The 17,113-nt window shown below is 37.2% G+C and overlaps 1 protein-coding gene across 2 annotated transcripts in view; it reads right to left on the bottom strand.

Moving 5' to 3' along the window:
* TWSG1 (twisted gastrulation BMP signaling modulator 1) overlaps positions 1 to 17,113 on the bottom strand; it is a 71,793-nt gene that overhangs the window by 28,984 nt on the left and 25,696 nt on the right. For both annotated transcript variants that reach the window (XM_030336750.1, XM_030336751.1), the window contains exon 3: positions 6,737 to 6,836. In XM_030336750.1, the coding sequence (XP_030192610.1) occupies positions 6,737 to 6,836 (100 nt within the window). The remainder of the gene's footprint in view (positions 1 to 6,736; positions 6,837 to 17,113) is intronic.

Below are 17,113 nucleotides of genomic sequence, written 5' to 3'. Positions count from 1 at the left end.
AAATATGAATGCCTATGAAGGTTTTAAAAAATGGTTATAGATAGGATGAAACCATCCATCCCAATTTCCTTGCGCCAATTTGAGTCAATTCAAGTTCAGGTTTATCCTATTGTCCTAGTTTAATTCTCAAAAATATCCTAGTTTCTAGGTTTTGATTGAAGGGTGCCTGGGTGGCTCAGTTGGTTAAGTGTCTGACTCTTGATTTCAGCTCAGGTCATAATCTTGGGATTGGTGAAATTGAGCCCCGCACGGGGTTGTGCACTGAAAGGACCCTGCCTGGGATTCTTTCTTTCCCTCCCTCCCTCTCTCTCTCTCTCTCTCTCTCTCTCTCTCTCTCTCAAAATAAACTTTAAAAAATATTGTCCTAATTTGGATAAAAAATTATGTGGTCGCCTTGTCTATAGTTGAGGGAAGGAATAGAGTGGAGGTGACAGAGATGGAAATGAGCCGTTTTGCCACTGTTATATACATTTGTCTTTCTAATTGTGTAAATATTTTACATAATCAAAGCACAAAAAAATTCAAAAAAGGAAATAAACAGAGGCACCTGGGTGGCTCAATCAGTTAAACCCCTGACTCAGGTCATGATCTCACAGTTCATGCATTCAAGTCCCACATCAAGGTCTGTGCTGACAGTGTGGAGCCTGCTCAGGATTCTCTCTCTCTCCCTCTCTCTGCTCTCTCTAAAATAAATAAATAAACCTTAAAAAAAAGAAAATAAATAATCCCTAAAAACTGAAAAAAAATTAACGCAAATGAACCTAACTTTATATCAAATTGGTCACATAACCACTCACAGAAAATTACTCTGACTTTGGAAGACAGTATTTTAGCTTACATCCTCAGTGTATATGCAAGGACAAAGCAATCTTAACTGCCACTTAATAGTCTTGTTGATGTATTATAAGTCATTCTATTAATGTTGTCAGAAACCAAAAATTTCAGCGTGGAAGAGTTACAGATGTAAAATCAAAAGAAGATCCTGTCACCTTAAATTTGAATTGGCAATATTACTACAAACTCAAAAAGGTTTTCCCTTGTAGCTATTTATTAGCTCTGTCCATGAAAAAGGACTAGTAAAAAGCTAGTAATAGCAACATGTAGTCCTATTGCCAAGACTGTGGTCTCTACCTACCATTAGCCCCCCAGGGAAATGGCTAATTCCATAAGTGAGGCAGAGAATGTATAACATGAGCCTGGGACAGCCTGTCTGAAGCTAACAAAAAGGACAGAAACCATATCAGAAGGACTCAAGAACCAAGTTAAAGAGGTTCCTACTAATCAAAGATGAGACCATTTGAGCAAAAAGAATAATGACAGCAACTGATTAAAGCACTAAACATATTAGAAAAGTCATGAGTCTACAATGATACTTAAAACATCCCCATCCCTACAAAACCTACCAAAAAGCAAAGCCAAAATGTATTAAATGCTATTGGAATTTGCTAGTGCATGAAGTCAATACTCTAAAAATGAACAAAGATGGAGAATTACATATTTATTTCACATTTCACTTAAATATCTTTTATTTCAGGGTAACCAAAGGACTGTAGTAGATGTAAGAAAGTTCTATACAGAATAATTCCAGCTAATAAATGCAGAAGGAAAGATAATAATAGAAGGTCATTATTTAATGAAACTGATAATGGCAAAGGTTATCAGTTTGAAGGGTGAAACTACAAAGTGAAAGCCTGATGGAAAACTTCCCACAAAAGGATCAGATTTTCACCATCTGAACCCACCAATTGTTTTGAACATCACTAAAAGCAGGACAACCAGATATTATGGAGTATAATTTACCACTGTATTCCACCCTCCTTAACTGAGCCTGAATCTAATCAGTCTTTAGATCTAATCTTCAATCATAGGAAATAGGACAAAAAAAAACAAGTTAAATAAATATGAGAGGCAATCAGTCAAATCCAAAATGTGATATATTTTCCATCATAACTCACTAGTTTCTTCAACAAGTCAATGGAATTTTAAAAAATTTTGTGGTTGTTGTTGTTTTAGTTTATTTTTTTGAGAGAGAGAGAGAGTGAGTAGGGGAGGAGCAGAGAGAGGGGGAGAGAGAGAATCCCAAGCAGCCTTCACACTGTCAGTTCAGAGCCCAGTGTGGGGCTTGAATTCATGAACCATGAGATCATGACCTGACTGAAATCAGGAGTTGGAGGTTTAACTGACTGAGCCACCTAGGCACTCCAGTCAATAGAATTTTAAAAGGTGATGATGAGGGAAGGAAGAATTATTTTACAATACATAAGAAACCTGTTTAGAAACATAAGAAACTCGACAGCTTACTACAGTAAGAGGACTATGGACCTTGAGTCGACTAAAACAACTATAAACAACATTTAGTCAATTAGGGCAATCTGAATATGGACTGGGTATTAGGTGTTAAGGAAGTATTTACTGGTTATTGTAGATGTGGTAATGACGTTGTATTGTGTAAGAAATCTTATTTTATTTTTTTGAGATGAATAGCTAAGGTACTTTGGAGATGTAGTGAAATCACTTCATAATAGTCCAACAAAAAAAATGTGGGGGGGTGAGAGATACAGACAGATGAAGGAATGGATAAAACCGGTATGGCTGCCAAAGCTAGGGAGCAGGTACACAGAAGTTCACTGCACTCTCTATTTTTGTGTATATTTGGAAAAGTAAAAACAAAACAAACACTAAAAACAAAACAAAAGCTGTAGGTAGGGATCTATGATAGTCAAACCACAGGATTTGAGGAATGTGTTGAACAGCAAGGATGAAAATGAGTTGTGGTGGTTACCCTTAAGGCAACTGAACAGAAAATCCAGAAAGAGAAACGAATTCTCTTATACAAGGTTGCTGGAGAGAGCCTGCTAGACAAAGTATGTGCTAAAGGTCCACAGAATGAGACTCTAAGGGAAGGCTGCACTCTAATTTGGGTCCTCTCAGAGGCCTGTGCCCCACCCATGAAAAGTATGGGGAGTGTTTCAGTTAAGAAGGGAGAAGCGGCCACAGGTTTACAGAGGACATCACAAGAGCCTAGTGTGGAAGAGAACTGCCTGTAAGGAAGAGAATACTGCTGTACAAAAAGAACTAAAATATGGAAATGTTCTCCTAGAGAGCAGAAAGATTAACTGATTTTTATTTAAAAATTTTTAAGTTTATTTATTTATTTGGGGGAGAGGGGCAGAGAGAGAGGGAGAAAGAATCTCAAGCAAGCTCTGCACCATCCTGTTGCAGGACTTGAACCCACGATCATGAGAACATGACCTGAGCTGAAATCAAGAGTCAGACGCCCAAATGACCGAGCCACCTAGGCACCCCAAGATTAACTGAATTTTAAAGGAAAGGTTAAGTTATGTTATGAACTCAAGGTTCAAAACTAGTTATTAAATCCTTAGGGGTAAATATTACATATTTTTAAATGGGAACTAGCCCAGAAGCATACCAGTTGCTTCTAGAATTGTAGAGATACGACTGTGTATAAGTACTCTTTCTCAGTAGAAGAATTACAGAACTCTTTTCCTAGAAAAGAGGCTCTTCATATTAGTGGCTAAATGAATGGAGGTGCCTGGCTGGGTCAGTTGGTGGAGCATGAGACTTTTTTATTTTTTAAGTGTCTATTTATTTATTTTTGAGAAAGAGAGAGAGAACAAGCAGGGAGGGGCAGAGAGAGGGAGCCACAGAATCTGAAGCAGGCTTCAGGCCCTGAACTGTCAAGCACTGAGCCTGATTTGGGATTCGAACTCACAAATTGCAAGATTATGACCTGGGCCGAAGCTGGACCCTTTACTGACTGAGCCACCCAGGTGCCCCAAAGCATGAGACTCTTGATCTCCAGGTTGGGTGTGAAAAAAATCTTTTAAAAAGAAGATTAATGGCACTGTTACCATTGTGTGATGTGTAAAACACACACAACACACATATACACACACACATTATTTCAGGCAATGCTAAAAGTGTACTTGTGTATTTAGTATCCATGTTAAATTAAATGCTTATATATGTATTTAGGGGTTAAAGGACTTGTTTTCTCTTTTCTACTTTCATTGTATATTAAATAAACTTACATTTAACGTCCTAAAATAATTCAAAGCTTCTTTTTTCCCCTAACAAAATTTAAAAAATTATGACCATCAAGGACATAAACTGTCCATCTTGGGAGAATAATGCAGTAAGAACTCGTTTATCTGACAGTCGTAAAACACTGGAGTACCTTCTATGTACCAGACACTATACTAGCTGTTAGAGATACCAAGATGAATCTAAGATTCATCTAAGAAAAGACACCTCTGCCCCAGTTCTCTCAGAATTCACTACAAAACAATAAGGAAAAACAAGAAAGTGAAACACTAACTCCATCTTGGAGGAACCTACGAGTTCAATGTAGGTTCAGTGTAGGTTCCTTGGAGGAACCTATGAGTTCAATGTACAAGTTCAATGTGGCAGAGTAAGCAGTCTCCCTCACAGGTCACAGATTTTGTGGACACCACAAAATTCTAGGAAGACTCAGGAGTTGCAGACAAACAAGTAAGGCAGAAGCAAGCTTATTCTGAGAATAGTTATGCCTCCAAATTGGTCCCTGCCTCTCTTTTCCCACAACTGTAGAAGATGAGACAGTTTATTCCCTAGAGAAATTAAAGCAACGAGGCCTTGGACTGGGAATACCAAAAATTGTAGAGGGTGGAGATGAGGGTGGAAAGAAAGAAGGAAAAAGAGAGAGAGAGAGAGAGAGAGAGAGAGAAAGAAAGAAAGAAAGAAAGAAAGAAAGAAAGAAAGAAAGAAAGAAAGAAAATTATAGCATGCTTTCTGAATACTGACATCACCCCTCAGGACCCCAGAACATTTGAAGCCATATCACCCACTCCTACCCCAGGCCAGACACTCAAAGATTCTTCCCTGAAAAGCTGTATGATCCCAAAGAGAAAAATCTATAGATCCTCAGGCAGAGGGTTCCTCAGTGAAAAAGACTGCAACCATCTGTGAGGGAGGCAAACTTGATTCCATGCCCTGTCTATGAGCACAAGGCTCCCGATTAGCATTATTAGAGTACCTAACTTATATGTATCAATAGATGGCCAAGGATCAGCAGGGATTTGAGGAAATGGAAACCATGCAAAGAGCAGAAGGGAAAACTTCAACAGCAACTGACCTCCATAATTAACAGTCCCAGAAAGATAAAAAAATATCTTATCTATAACACAAGAAAAATATGCTCCCTAGAAAGGACAAGCAGAGAAGGGCTCTTGGAAATCAAAAATGAAAGCCAAAATTTCAAACACTGATATGAAGTTTAGAAGATTAAGAAATCATTTAGGAAGTATACTTCAATACAAAAAGACAGATAATAGGATTGCCCATTTAATAAATGAGTTTCCATACTATCATGCATCAAACTAGTATGTAACACTAATTTATTCAATGAATTGCTAAAGTAATTACTGATTTAACTAGAAGTAGTGATAAAACTATCCTGGGAAGATAAGAGATACAAGAGCTAAATTATCATCTACCATAATAAGAAGTCAACTAGTAGTTTCTAAATTCAAAGAATCAAGAGAACAGCATAAGGACATTATTTAAAATTATGGAAATAACATAATACCGAAGAGCCAGAAGTTGTTGTCTCTGATGCAGGAGATCAAAGGATTGGGAAGAAGACGCCAGGGGGTTAAGTATAATGTGCATGTACCTTAGGTATGTGCATACATCCCACTTTGATAAAAATAGAACTTAATTAAAAAAAATTTTTTTTCAACGTTTTTATTTATTTTTGGGACAGAGAGAGACAGAGCATGAACAGGGGAGGGGCAGAGAGAGAGGGAGACACAGAATCGGAAACAGGCTCCAGGCTCCGAGCCATCAGCCCAGAGCCTGACGCGGGGCTCGAACTCACGGACTGCGAGATCGTGACCTGGCTGAAGTCGGACGCTTAACCGACTGCGCCACCCAGGCGCCCCTAAAATAGAACTTAATTTTAAAAGATCAGTATGACACCATCCTTGATCTGAAGGAGTTTATACTGTTGGAAGAGACACGCAAAACAATCATAGTAGCACGCAATACACAACTCAACAGAAGCAGACAATCTGAACAACATAGTGGATCTTATCTCAGTCAAAAAAAGGGTGTTTGTGAGACAAGGGGACACCTGAACTGTGGTTTCAGAGGATGGAAAAGGGTTCACTGGTTGGAGAATGATGAATGTTTCCCCTGTCAACAGTCTACACATGTAAGTTTTCTTTCTAAAACACAAGTGATAACATTCCATAAACACACTTTCATACACCTTGCTTTTTTTTTTTTTTTCACTTAATACCTCTTGGAGACCATTCCTCAGAAAGCCCTTTAAAAAGCTTTCAGTTTCTCAAGGATCTTTTACTGAAGTCTTACATAAAAGGAAGATAACCTATTTTTAATATACTAACTCCTAATTTTAATTGCAACTACAACACATGCTTCTTATTAAAAATTCAACACTATGAAAAATTAAAAATAAAAAGTAAAAACTTTTCCATTGTTCTTCCATTCCAACTTCCCCAAAATAAGCACTTTGAATTTCCTTCCAGACCTTTTTCTATAAAAATAAAAATGCACATACATGTAAATACTATTCAACTAACGTTCCATGCATCTACTACAGCTTATACTCACACTAGTCTATACACATAAAATATACTTACGTTATTTAAAGTCTCTTAAAGTCAAGGATTCTGTGACGAGAAACTTTAAACTTTACTGCATGTCAACTTACCAACGCAATCACAACACTCATCCCAAAGGGTCCCAAGACATAACATACACTCCTTACAGCAGGAACAATTCCCTTCTCCAGGTCGGCACTGGCAGAGCTCCTGGAAATAAGATAGATGTTCAAACTTAAAATTTCAAACAACCATATTTAAAACTGTTAGTTTTTTGCAACAACCCCCCCATATATGCATTTATAGTCATTTACTCTTCACACAATTTTTTATTCAAGATCATTAACTGTTTGTAAGAACATAAATATCTACAATGTCAAGTAGATTTATATTTTCTTTTGGATGCATTCAGTGATCTATTTTGGATGCTTTTATCTTATTGTGAAACCAAAGAAAACCTTTTACTTTATAACCCATTACTTTACCCCCTACACTACCTTGAAAAATAGTTCAGTACAAGCACAAAACCTGCTTTTCAGCTATTAGACTCATTGTATAAATTAAATGAATAGCCAGCTTGTAGCAGGAGCTGTGCTTTCTCAATACGTGGAGTCTTTCAAAAACTGCTATTTTTATTGACCTACAACATATTAAAAGAGTGTGCTTGGTGCAGCAGACTATTTAAAAGAAGGCAGCGATTATTTCCTCCCTATGTCCACCCACCCTCTTTGCAATGTATGCAATGTAACTTTGCAGCTCTTCCTATCAAAGGACAGTGTCTATTTCCAGACTAGCTTTAATCAGCAGAATTTGGTGGAAATGACATCGTGTGAGTTCTGAGTCTGGGTCTCCATGGCACTGAGTGCTTATACTCCTCCTCTTAGAACTTCTCCCAGCTGCCATGTGTAGCCTGGAAGAAGGCCACATGGGCAAGTTGGTCCATTGGACACCTTCCTCTCTCATCCAGCCTCCAACCAACCAGCAGCTGACAATGGACATAAGAATGAGACCAGAAAAACCATACAGTTGATATGGGCCCAAATGGCCAACCCACAGAAATAGGAGCTAAACAAATGGTTACTGCTTTAAGCCACTAAACTTTGGAGTCATTTGTCACTCCACAAAAGCTAATTAATACAGCTTGTTTCTCAAATGAAGCTCCCAGGTAATTCCTCTAGCCCCCTTGCCACCAGACAACCACTCGTAAACAAACCCAACGTAAAGAGAATTCTGTAGCCACCACTGCCTACTTAGCTTTCCTTGGCTTATAAGATACCATATACATTTTTATTTTTATTTATTTACTTATTTTTGAGAGAGAGACAGAATGTGAGCAGGGGAGGGGCAGAGAGAGAGGGAGACCCAGAATCCAAAGCAGGCTCCAGGCTCTGAGCTGTCAGCACAGAGCCCAACGTGGGGCTCAAACTCACAAACCATGAGATCATGACCTGAGCCAAAGTTGGAAGCTTAACTCACTGAGCTACCCAGGTGCCCCAAAGATACCGTATACATTTTGAAAAAAATTTAACATAGCACATAATATTCATTCCTATTAAATTCATCTTATTACATTTCTAGACTACTGGAGTCACTCCAATGTTCTAGTATGACATGATTTTTTGCACCCTTGATATTTAATTCCTTTTTTCTTCTTCTCTAAAAGTTCCCTAGCTATTTCACAGCATTTTTGGCAGTCGACACTTGTACTATTTTCTAACTAATTAGAAAATTAGATTAGTTTGATCCCGATGTATACCTGTGACCTGATGATACATGCAAGTAGTAGTATTTTAGTTCTTCAAAACTCTGTACAATCAAGCTGAATTTATTTACTGCAGACCTTCGGTAACTTTGCTAAGTCTATTAGAAAGAGAAGGACTAAAAGGGAAGGGACTTCCTGAAAAGTACAGATGCTTCATCATAAAACTGGGATGCTTGATCCAGAAAAGCTCAAACATACTTGGAAATTTAGAAAATCAGAGTTGCCAAAGATCTATTTTGTGACTGGTTTCTCCATAAAAACCTGTCTGTCCTGTCTTTGGAACAAGAGAACATTTTCTGAGTACACATGGTGCTTTTAGGATACTTTTTGTTTTTTAGTTTTAGAAAGCTTGCCACTTAGTCACAAGAAATAAAGCTTCTTTCAAATATTAATTTACATTATACATAGTGTCCCTTTATTCTCTAGTTGCTTGTATTTACATTATCTAACTCAGGAGAAGCAAACTAGAAAGTAACAAATTTATTCACAGAATAAGTCTCTCCTTTTTCTATCTATCGAGGCTTCCAAATAGCTTATTAAATGAGTTACTGTATATCATGCTAAATAATGCAGAAACGAATGTCAATGCAATGGCATCCAGTCTGAGTCATTCGAGCGTTCATTATGCCTTTTTACCATCAGGTATCTGCAAGGTGTTTTAAATTGGAATGAAAGGGTGGTGATACTTTAAGATTACTGGGAACTAATGGAAGGTTAAAACTAAGGCCATTTAAAAGTCGCTTCAACTTGCCTGGATTATGTAGCCCTCAAGATTAAATCTATTTCATGCCCTCTTAATAGATGCTTGTACTTTTACATGTCAGTGTAATGGAATAATGTACTCTAGCAATATGCTTAATAATTTATAATTTACTGATAGAATATAAAGGGAGAGGCTATAGGAAGCTAAGACATGAGGGAAATAACTTGAAGATAAGCTTTATTTCTGCACTATTAAAATAACAAAAGTGCAGGCTAAGACTTTCTTGGTAAAAATTACTGCTAAAACTGGTTGAATGCCAGGTAACAGTATGCCAGCTAATATTTTCCTTTCTTTCCATTTTACTACAGAAACGACTGAAAAATCCTTGCCTTAATAAAACAAACTTACCCACATAAATTAAGACATTTTACAGAGCAAATAGGCCTCAAAATATATCAAAACATCTCTATTCTTCATAGCTCATGTCAGCATTCTTTTCAGGAGACTGAAAACTAAGGAAAATGAGATCACATCCTGAAACCAACCTTTTAGTCAGCATTTGCACCTTTTCAATTTTCAAACAGACAATTTCTTATTTTCCAGGAGAAAATTCCAGGCAAATTTAATATATGGCATTTAGGATCTCAAAAACCTCACTGAAGGTCAAGAGAGCAAACATATATGGAAACCGTTTGCTTTATGACTATTGTTAAGTCAAGAAAAAAATAGCAATGGGTTTCCATGTGTAAATCATGATGAATGACAACCATGTGTGGCTCACCAAGCAATTTATTCCTTCCTAGTCACTTTACGTGTCTTCCAAAATCACATTATTGAATGTTTGGTCATAAACATCTTTGGAAATGTACACTGTAATTTTCTTTACAGCACAAGAAAACTACGGTTAGGTTGAATGTTTCTAAAAAAAAAAAAAAAAATGCTTCTAACGTGCTTTGGACCCGAGTATTGGAAATACAAAAGAAAAAAAATCAACTCAGTATGTAACTCTGTGATGAATCAAGGATCACAGAAAACCATTAAAAATTCCTTTTAAATTAAGCAGTCTCACTCATTTAAAAAGAAACGTTTAGCTTTAACAGTTTTAGTTATGAAGACATAAATGAATCTTCAGTAACCAGAAAAGCTTTCCCAAAGAGGCTACAGTAAAGATAACAAAGATACTTTAAGAAAATTTAAGTATTTTGGGGTCACCTGTGTGGCTCAGTTGGTTAAGCATCTGACTTCAGATCAGGGCATGATCTCACTGTTTGTGAGTTCGAGGCCAAGAGGCACATATCCTGCTTGGGATTCTCTGTCTCCTTCTCTTCCTGCCCCCCACCCCCTCAAAACAAATAAATAAACATTTGAAAAAAAGAATTTTTTTAAGTTTATTTACTTCTTTAGAGAGACAGAGTGTGAATGGGGGAGGGGCAGAGAGAGAGGGAGACACAGAATCCGAAGCAGGTTCCAGGCTCTGAGCTGTCAGCACAGAGCCCCACGCAGCTCCAACTCACCAACACGGAGATCATGACCTGAGCCTGAGCCAAAGTCTGACGCTTAACTGAGCCACCCAGGCGCCCCAAAAAATTCTTTAAAATATTTTAAGTATTTTTTTAAACTATAAAAGACTGAAAAATATATACTAGAGTAGAAGGAAAAACACCCAAGTTTCACCCACTTTGGCAAATTCCTACACATTTCTAGCAAAATAACGATTGTATGCTCTGCTGATCTAAAAAAATAAGCATTTCCCTCATAAAAATCCGTCAACATAATTTAATAATTGCATAACAGTATATTCAAAATTCAGAAATAGACCTTAAATCCCGATCCCTTCCACATCTTGTTCACTTTTTTTTTTAATTTAAAATGTGTTGTTTTTAAATGCCTGCCAGGGGGTGCACTGGGGCTGCTCTGCCGCCTGTGGCACCTCCAGAGCCATGCGGCAGCTTGGCCTGGGCCTGGCTCGTCAGACCCAGACACCTTGAATGACCCCACGTGTGGGTCGAGGAGGTTGAGAAGGTCCAGGTCTCGCTGTAAACAATGCTCCTAGGAGCCAGTGCACAGGCAGGTGCAGACGCAGATGTATGTGGTTGGGTACCGCCTCTCCGGGGGTCCCAGTTTCTTATTCTTTATCAAAAGCTTAATCACTATCTTCTATTCTTCTATTATTTTAAAGTCTCTGGTACTTAAGTGGAAAATATGGTTGATTTTTGAGATGTGGAATTTTTCTGTTTGGACTGGGTGTTTATATATTTTACTAACCTTACTTGACCAAACTTGAATACCACTCAGTTGAATGGAACATGTGATCACAGCCTAACACAAAGTTCACAGAAGTTCAAAATAAAGACTGATTCAGTGCTTCCACTTGTTTACTGCTACTACCTACCCTAAAGTTCCTAAGCAGGTTTTATGTAACACTAACAGGCACTGTGCTAATAATCATTTTATATGCATTATCTCAACTCTCGTAAAGCCCCTTGCAAGGCAGTTATTATCCTCATTTTTTAAATAAGAGTATAAAATTTGTATATCGTTTCCTTAGTAAGAAGCTGAGATTTGACCCCAGTTTTGGTTATTGCTTTTTAGACATTGCAATGAGAAATACAAAGCTTATTTCTTATTAATTTAGCATTTCAATAATTATAGTTATTACTTTCTTAGAGAGAATGAACCCATAATTAAACTTAGATAATCCTGTAGGTTGTTTAATCAAAGGCATTATTATATCTTTCACTCTCTACCTGAATACAATTAGAAGTGCTATTGCCCAAGTTTAATCATTGTTTGTAAAGGTAAAGTAAGTATCACTGGCTAAGAGTTGCAAAACCAGTGAGTTGGAATTTAATACTTAATTCTTTTGTTGCTTCAGCTCGTTAATGACCATATCATCTGCTTGCCTACTCTGCAAGTCTTGGAGAAAGTGTGGATGTTGCTCATGGCACAGATGAGAAGGCTGAGAAGGAACAGGTTAGCAATTCGTCTGAATTCCCACCACGGGACACTGACATCAGGTCTTCTGACCAGGCTGTTCTACCGGCACTGCTCTTCCATGCTAGAGTGAGAGTAAGATGGGATAAGACCTCTTTTCTCTGCGTGAAGTACTGTGCTAGATGCTAAGTATAGTAATCACATTGTTCAATAAATTTATGATAGAAAAAAATCAAAACTTTATACTAAAGGGGAAACAGAGATGTATACATTTGGGCTATCCTATATTGACCAGCATGAGTGTTCAGCCAGAATTTGGTAAGCTGCTTGAAAACTTTATATGAAATGAAAATCTAGCAGGATGAAAAGTTTTGGGAAAGAGTCTAATAATTTAAAATGTATTTTATTACCTTTGTATTAGAAAAATCTTGGATATCTCAGAGAATTTCAAATCTTTGAATGCCAGAATTCAGAGATTTTTACACAATTATTCAAGCAAGAGTCAATCAAGTCTATTGTTTATACCATAAAGGTTTTGGTGAGATCTTAAACTCTGTGCAAAATAAACAGGGAGAGAGGGTAGTATTCGTCTAAGACTAGACTTGAAGAGTTAAGTTCATAATTTTATGAACTTCCAAATTTCCAGGCCAGCAGTGAAAGCTAATAACTTGAGGAAGAACCTTGTTTATATTCTGGTGTTGTTACTGATAAATATTTCCATTCTCTAACTGTTGCCAAGATCTAGAAATCTATTAGCACTGTTCTTAAAACAGGGAAACATCATCACTGAAAAGAACATGACAGGCATAGACAGGAAATGACCTGGATTTACAGGATCTAGATTTAAGTCCTAACCCACAAACTGTAGCGTGTAATAGTGAGTCTTGGTTTTTCAGTCATAAAAAGGGGATGAGATGGTGGATTTTCCTTTACAGGCTTTGGCATCCAAGTGAGATCTAAGGGCTTTGGTGACCCAGCAGTCCTGCTCCTAGGTATTTGCTCAAGAGAAATTAAAACATACGACCACACAAAGGCCTATAAGTGAAAGTAAATATCTTAGGGAGTTCTAGCCACAGCAATTAGAGAAGAAGAAAAAGAAATAGAAGGCATTCAAATTGGTAAGGAAGAAGTAAAATTTTCACTCTTTACAGATGGCATGCTACTATACATAGAAAACCCTAAAGACTCCACCAAAAACCTGCTACAACTGATAAATTAATTCAGAAGATGGAAGGATACAAAATAAATATACAGAAATCTGTTACATTTTGATACAGTAATAATGAAGTATAAGAAAGAGAAATTAAGAAAATCATTCTGTTTATTAATGCACCAAAAAGAATAAGATACCTAGGAATAAACTTAACCAAAGAGGTGAAAGACCTATACTCTGAAAACTATAAAACAATGATGAAAGAAATTGAAGATGAGACAAACAAATGGAAAAATATCCCATGCTTATGGATTGGGAGAAGAAATATTGTTAAAGTATCCATACTACCCAAAGCAATCTACAAATTTCATGCAATCCCTATCAAAATATCAACAGTATTTTTCACAGAACCAGAACAAATAATCTTAAAATTTGTATGGAACCACAAAAGACCCAAAATAGCCAAAGCAATCTTGAAAAAGAACAAAACTGGAGGTATCACAATCCCAGATTTCACGATACACTACAAAGCTGTAGTAATCAAAACAGTAGGTTACTGGCACAAAAACAGACACATAGATCAATAGAACAGAACAGAGAGCCCAGAAATAAGCCCATAATTATTTAGTCAATTAATTTTTGACAAAGAAAGCAAGAATATACAGTGGGAAAAAAACAATTCCTTCAATAAATGGTGCTGGGAAAACTGGACAGCTACATGCAAAAGAATGAAAGTAGACCACTTTCTTACACCATATACAAAAATAAGCTCAAAAAGGATGAAAGACTTGAATGCAAAACCTAAAACTGTAAAACTCTTAGAAGAGAACATAGGTAGTAATTTCTCTGATATTGGCCAAAACAACATTTTTCTAGATATGCCTCCTGAAGCAAGGGAAACAAAAGCAAAAACAAACTACCGAGAGTATATCAAAACAAAAAGCTTCTGCACAGCAAAGGAAATCATCAACAAAACAAAAAGGCAACATAGTGAATGGGAGAAGTTTTTTACAAATGACATATGTGATAAAGGGTTAATATCCAAAATATATAAAGAACTTACACAACTCAACACCAACAGAGAAATGCAAATCAAAGCCACAATGAGATATCACCTCATACTTGTCAGAATGGCTAAAATCAAAAACACAAGAAACAGCACGTGTTGGCAAAGATGTGGAGAAAAAGGAACCCTTTTGCCTGTTTGGTGGAAATGCAAACTGGTACAGCCACTGTGGAAAACATTATGGAGGTTACCAAAAAAAAAAACCTACAAGTAGAATTACTGCATGATTCAATAATTTCACTACTGGTTATTTACCCAAAGATTACAAAAACACTAATTTGAAAAGATATATGTACCCACTATGTTTACTGCAGCATTTAAAAAAAATTTTTTGAGGGGCGCCTGGGTGGCGCAGTCGGTTAAGCGTCCGACTTCAGCCAGGTCACGATCTCGCGGTCCGTGAGTTCGAGCCCCGCGTCGGGCTCTGGGCTGATGGCTCAGAGCCTGGAGCCTGGTTTCCGATTCTGTGTCTCCCTCTCTCTCTGCCCCTCCCCCGTTCATGCTCTGTCTCTCTCTGTCCCAAAAATAAATGAACGTTGAAAAAAAAAAAATTAAAAAAAAAAATTTTTTTGTAACATTTACTTTTTTTATTATTTTTTAATGTTTTATTTATTTTTGAGACAGAGAGAGACAGAGCATGAACGGGGGAGGGTTAGAGAGAGAGGGAGACACAGAATCTGAAACAGGCTCCAGGCTCCAAGCTGTCAGCATAGAGCCCAACGCGGGGCTTGAACTCACGGACCGTGAGATCATGACCTGAGCCGAAGTCGGACGCTTAACCGAATGAGCCACCCAGGCGCCCCTAACATTTACTTATTTTTAAGAGACAGAGTGTGAGTAGGGGAAGGGCAGAGAGACAGGGAGACACAGAATCTGAAGCAGGCTCCAGGCTCCAAGCTTTCAGCACAGAACCTGACGCAGGGCTTGAACCCATGAACAATAAGATGAACCCATGAGCCGAAGTCAGACAGTTAACTGAGCCACCCAGGTGCCCCAATGCAGCATGATTTACAATAGTCAAGATATGGAAGCAACCCAGGTGTTCACTGATACATGAATTAATAAAGAAGATGCAGTACACACACACACACACACACACACACACACACACACACACACACACACACAGTGGAATATTACTCAGGAATAAAAATGAATGAAATCTTGCCATTTGCAACAACATGGATGGTTCTAGAGCATATAATGCTAAGTGAAATACGTTAGAGAAAGACAAATACCATATGATTTCACTCCTACGTGTAATTTAAGAAACAAAACAAATGAACAAAGAAAAAAAGAGACAAATCAAAAAACAGACTCAACTATAGAGAACAAACTGATGGTTACCAGAGGGGAGGCAGGTGGGAGGAAATGTGTGATTTAGGTGAAGGGAATTAAGAGTACACTTACCATGATGAGCACTGAGTAATGTATAGAATTGTTGAATTACTATATCGTACACCTGAAACTAACACTGTATGTTAACTCTACTGGAATTAAAATTAAAAAATAAAAATAAAAAAATACCCCCCAGCAACATACAAAGCTAATTAAGTAAATGCATAACACTTAAGCATCAGTAACCAACAAAGCTTTTTATAAAATGTTTTAATGTTTATTTATTTTTGAGAGAAAGAGAGAGAGCATGAGTGAGGGAGGGGCAGAGAGAGAGGGACACACAGAAACCGAAGCAGGCTCCAGGCTCTAGCTGTCAGCACAGAGCCGATGCAGGGCTCGAACTCATGAATCACAAGATCATTACCTGAGCCAAAGTAGGATGCTTAACTGACTTAGCCACCCAAGCGCCCCAGTAATAACAAAACATTGAATGGTACCTATGCTGATAGTACTTTTACAAACTTTACTTAGAACAAATGGATATTTAAACACAAACACATAAAATAAAACATCCTCAAAAATTAATCTTTATGCAAAAGCATAATTATTATTAGGTTACAATAAATCTGTTTTGATATATTAGCACTATTTAAGGAGGACATCAGACAAACTTTCAAACTTGGCACAGCAGCATCTAATCTGAATCTTATTATCATGGTGCTCTTTATAATTTTGATTGGTACACCTTTCCCTGAAAGTAATATAAACTTAAGTGAAACACTACTGAAAACAGAAATCATTCTTTTAGAGGCTAAATAAGTCAGCAAACAAGTTCATGTATATACCTAAATATATCTAACGGCACCCATTTCTTATATAAACATAGTCACAAAATTTTAATCCTACTTACTTTAAAAGTGCCCCAATGAACATCTTTAAAATAATCCAGATGGGGTGAAATGAGACTGGACTGGCTACATGTGGATCACTGTTGAAGCTGATTGATAAGCAAACTGGGTACGGGAGTATTTTACTATACTCCCTGTTTTGTGCATATTTGAAAATTTCCAAGGGTCTCAATGAAATCCTCATCTTTGTTTTAATATAATAATTCAACAGGTGAAAAAGCCAATGAAAATAAATTTTAGTTTACTTTTGCAGCTACTCTAACTGCATTAAACATTTGAAGGGAGAGAATGACTTATTCTTCACTTAAATTACATCAGGCCTAAGTCATTACTTTTGGACATTAACTTCAAAGATTTCCATAAAGTGTTAACTGAAGCAAAACAGTACAACCCAGCAATAGCACTACTAGGAATTCATCCAAAGGATACAGGAGTGCTGATTCATAGGGGCACATGTACCCAATGTTTATAGCAGCACTCTCAACAATAGGCAAATTATGGAAAGAGCCCAAATGTCCATCAACTGATGAATGGATAAAGAAGATGTGGTTTATATACACAACGGACTACTACTTGGCAAAGAGAAAGAATGAAATCTTGCCATTTGCCACAATGTGGATGGA

Source organism: Lynx canadensis, chromosome D3 (genome assembly GCF_007474595.2).
Source record: "Lynx canadensis isolate LIC74 chromosome D3, mLynCan4.pri.v2, whole genome shotgun sequence".
Taxonomy (NCBI): domain Eukaryota; kingdom Metazoa; phylum Chordata; class Mammalia; order Carnivora; family Felidae; genus Lynx; species Lynx canadensis.
Note: the sequence above shows the minus strand (reverse complement) of the source record. Positions and strands in the feature narration are given on the sequence as shown.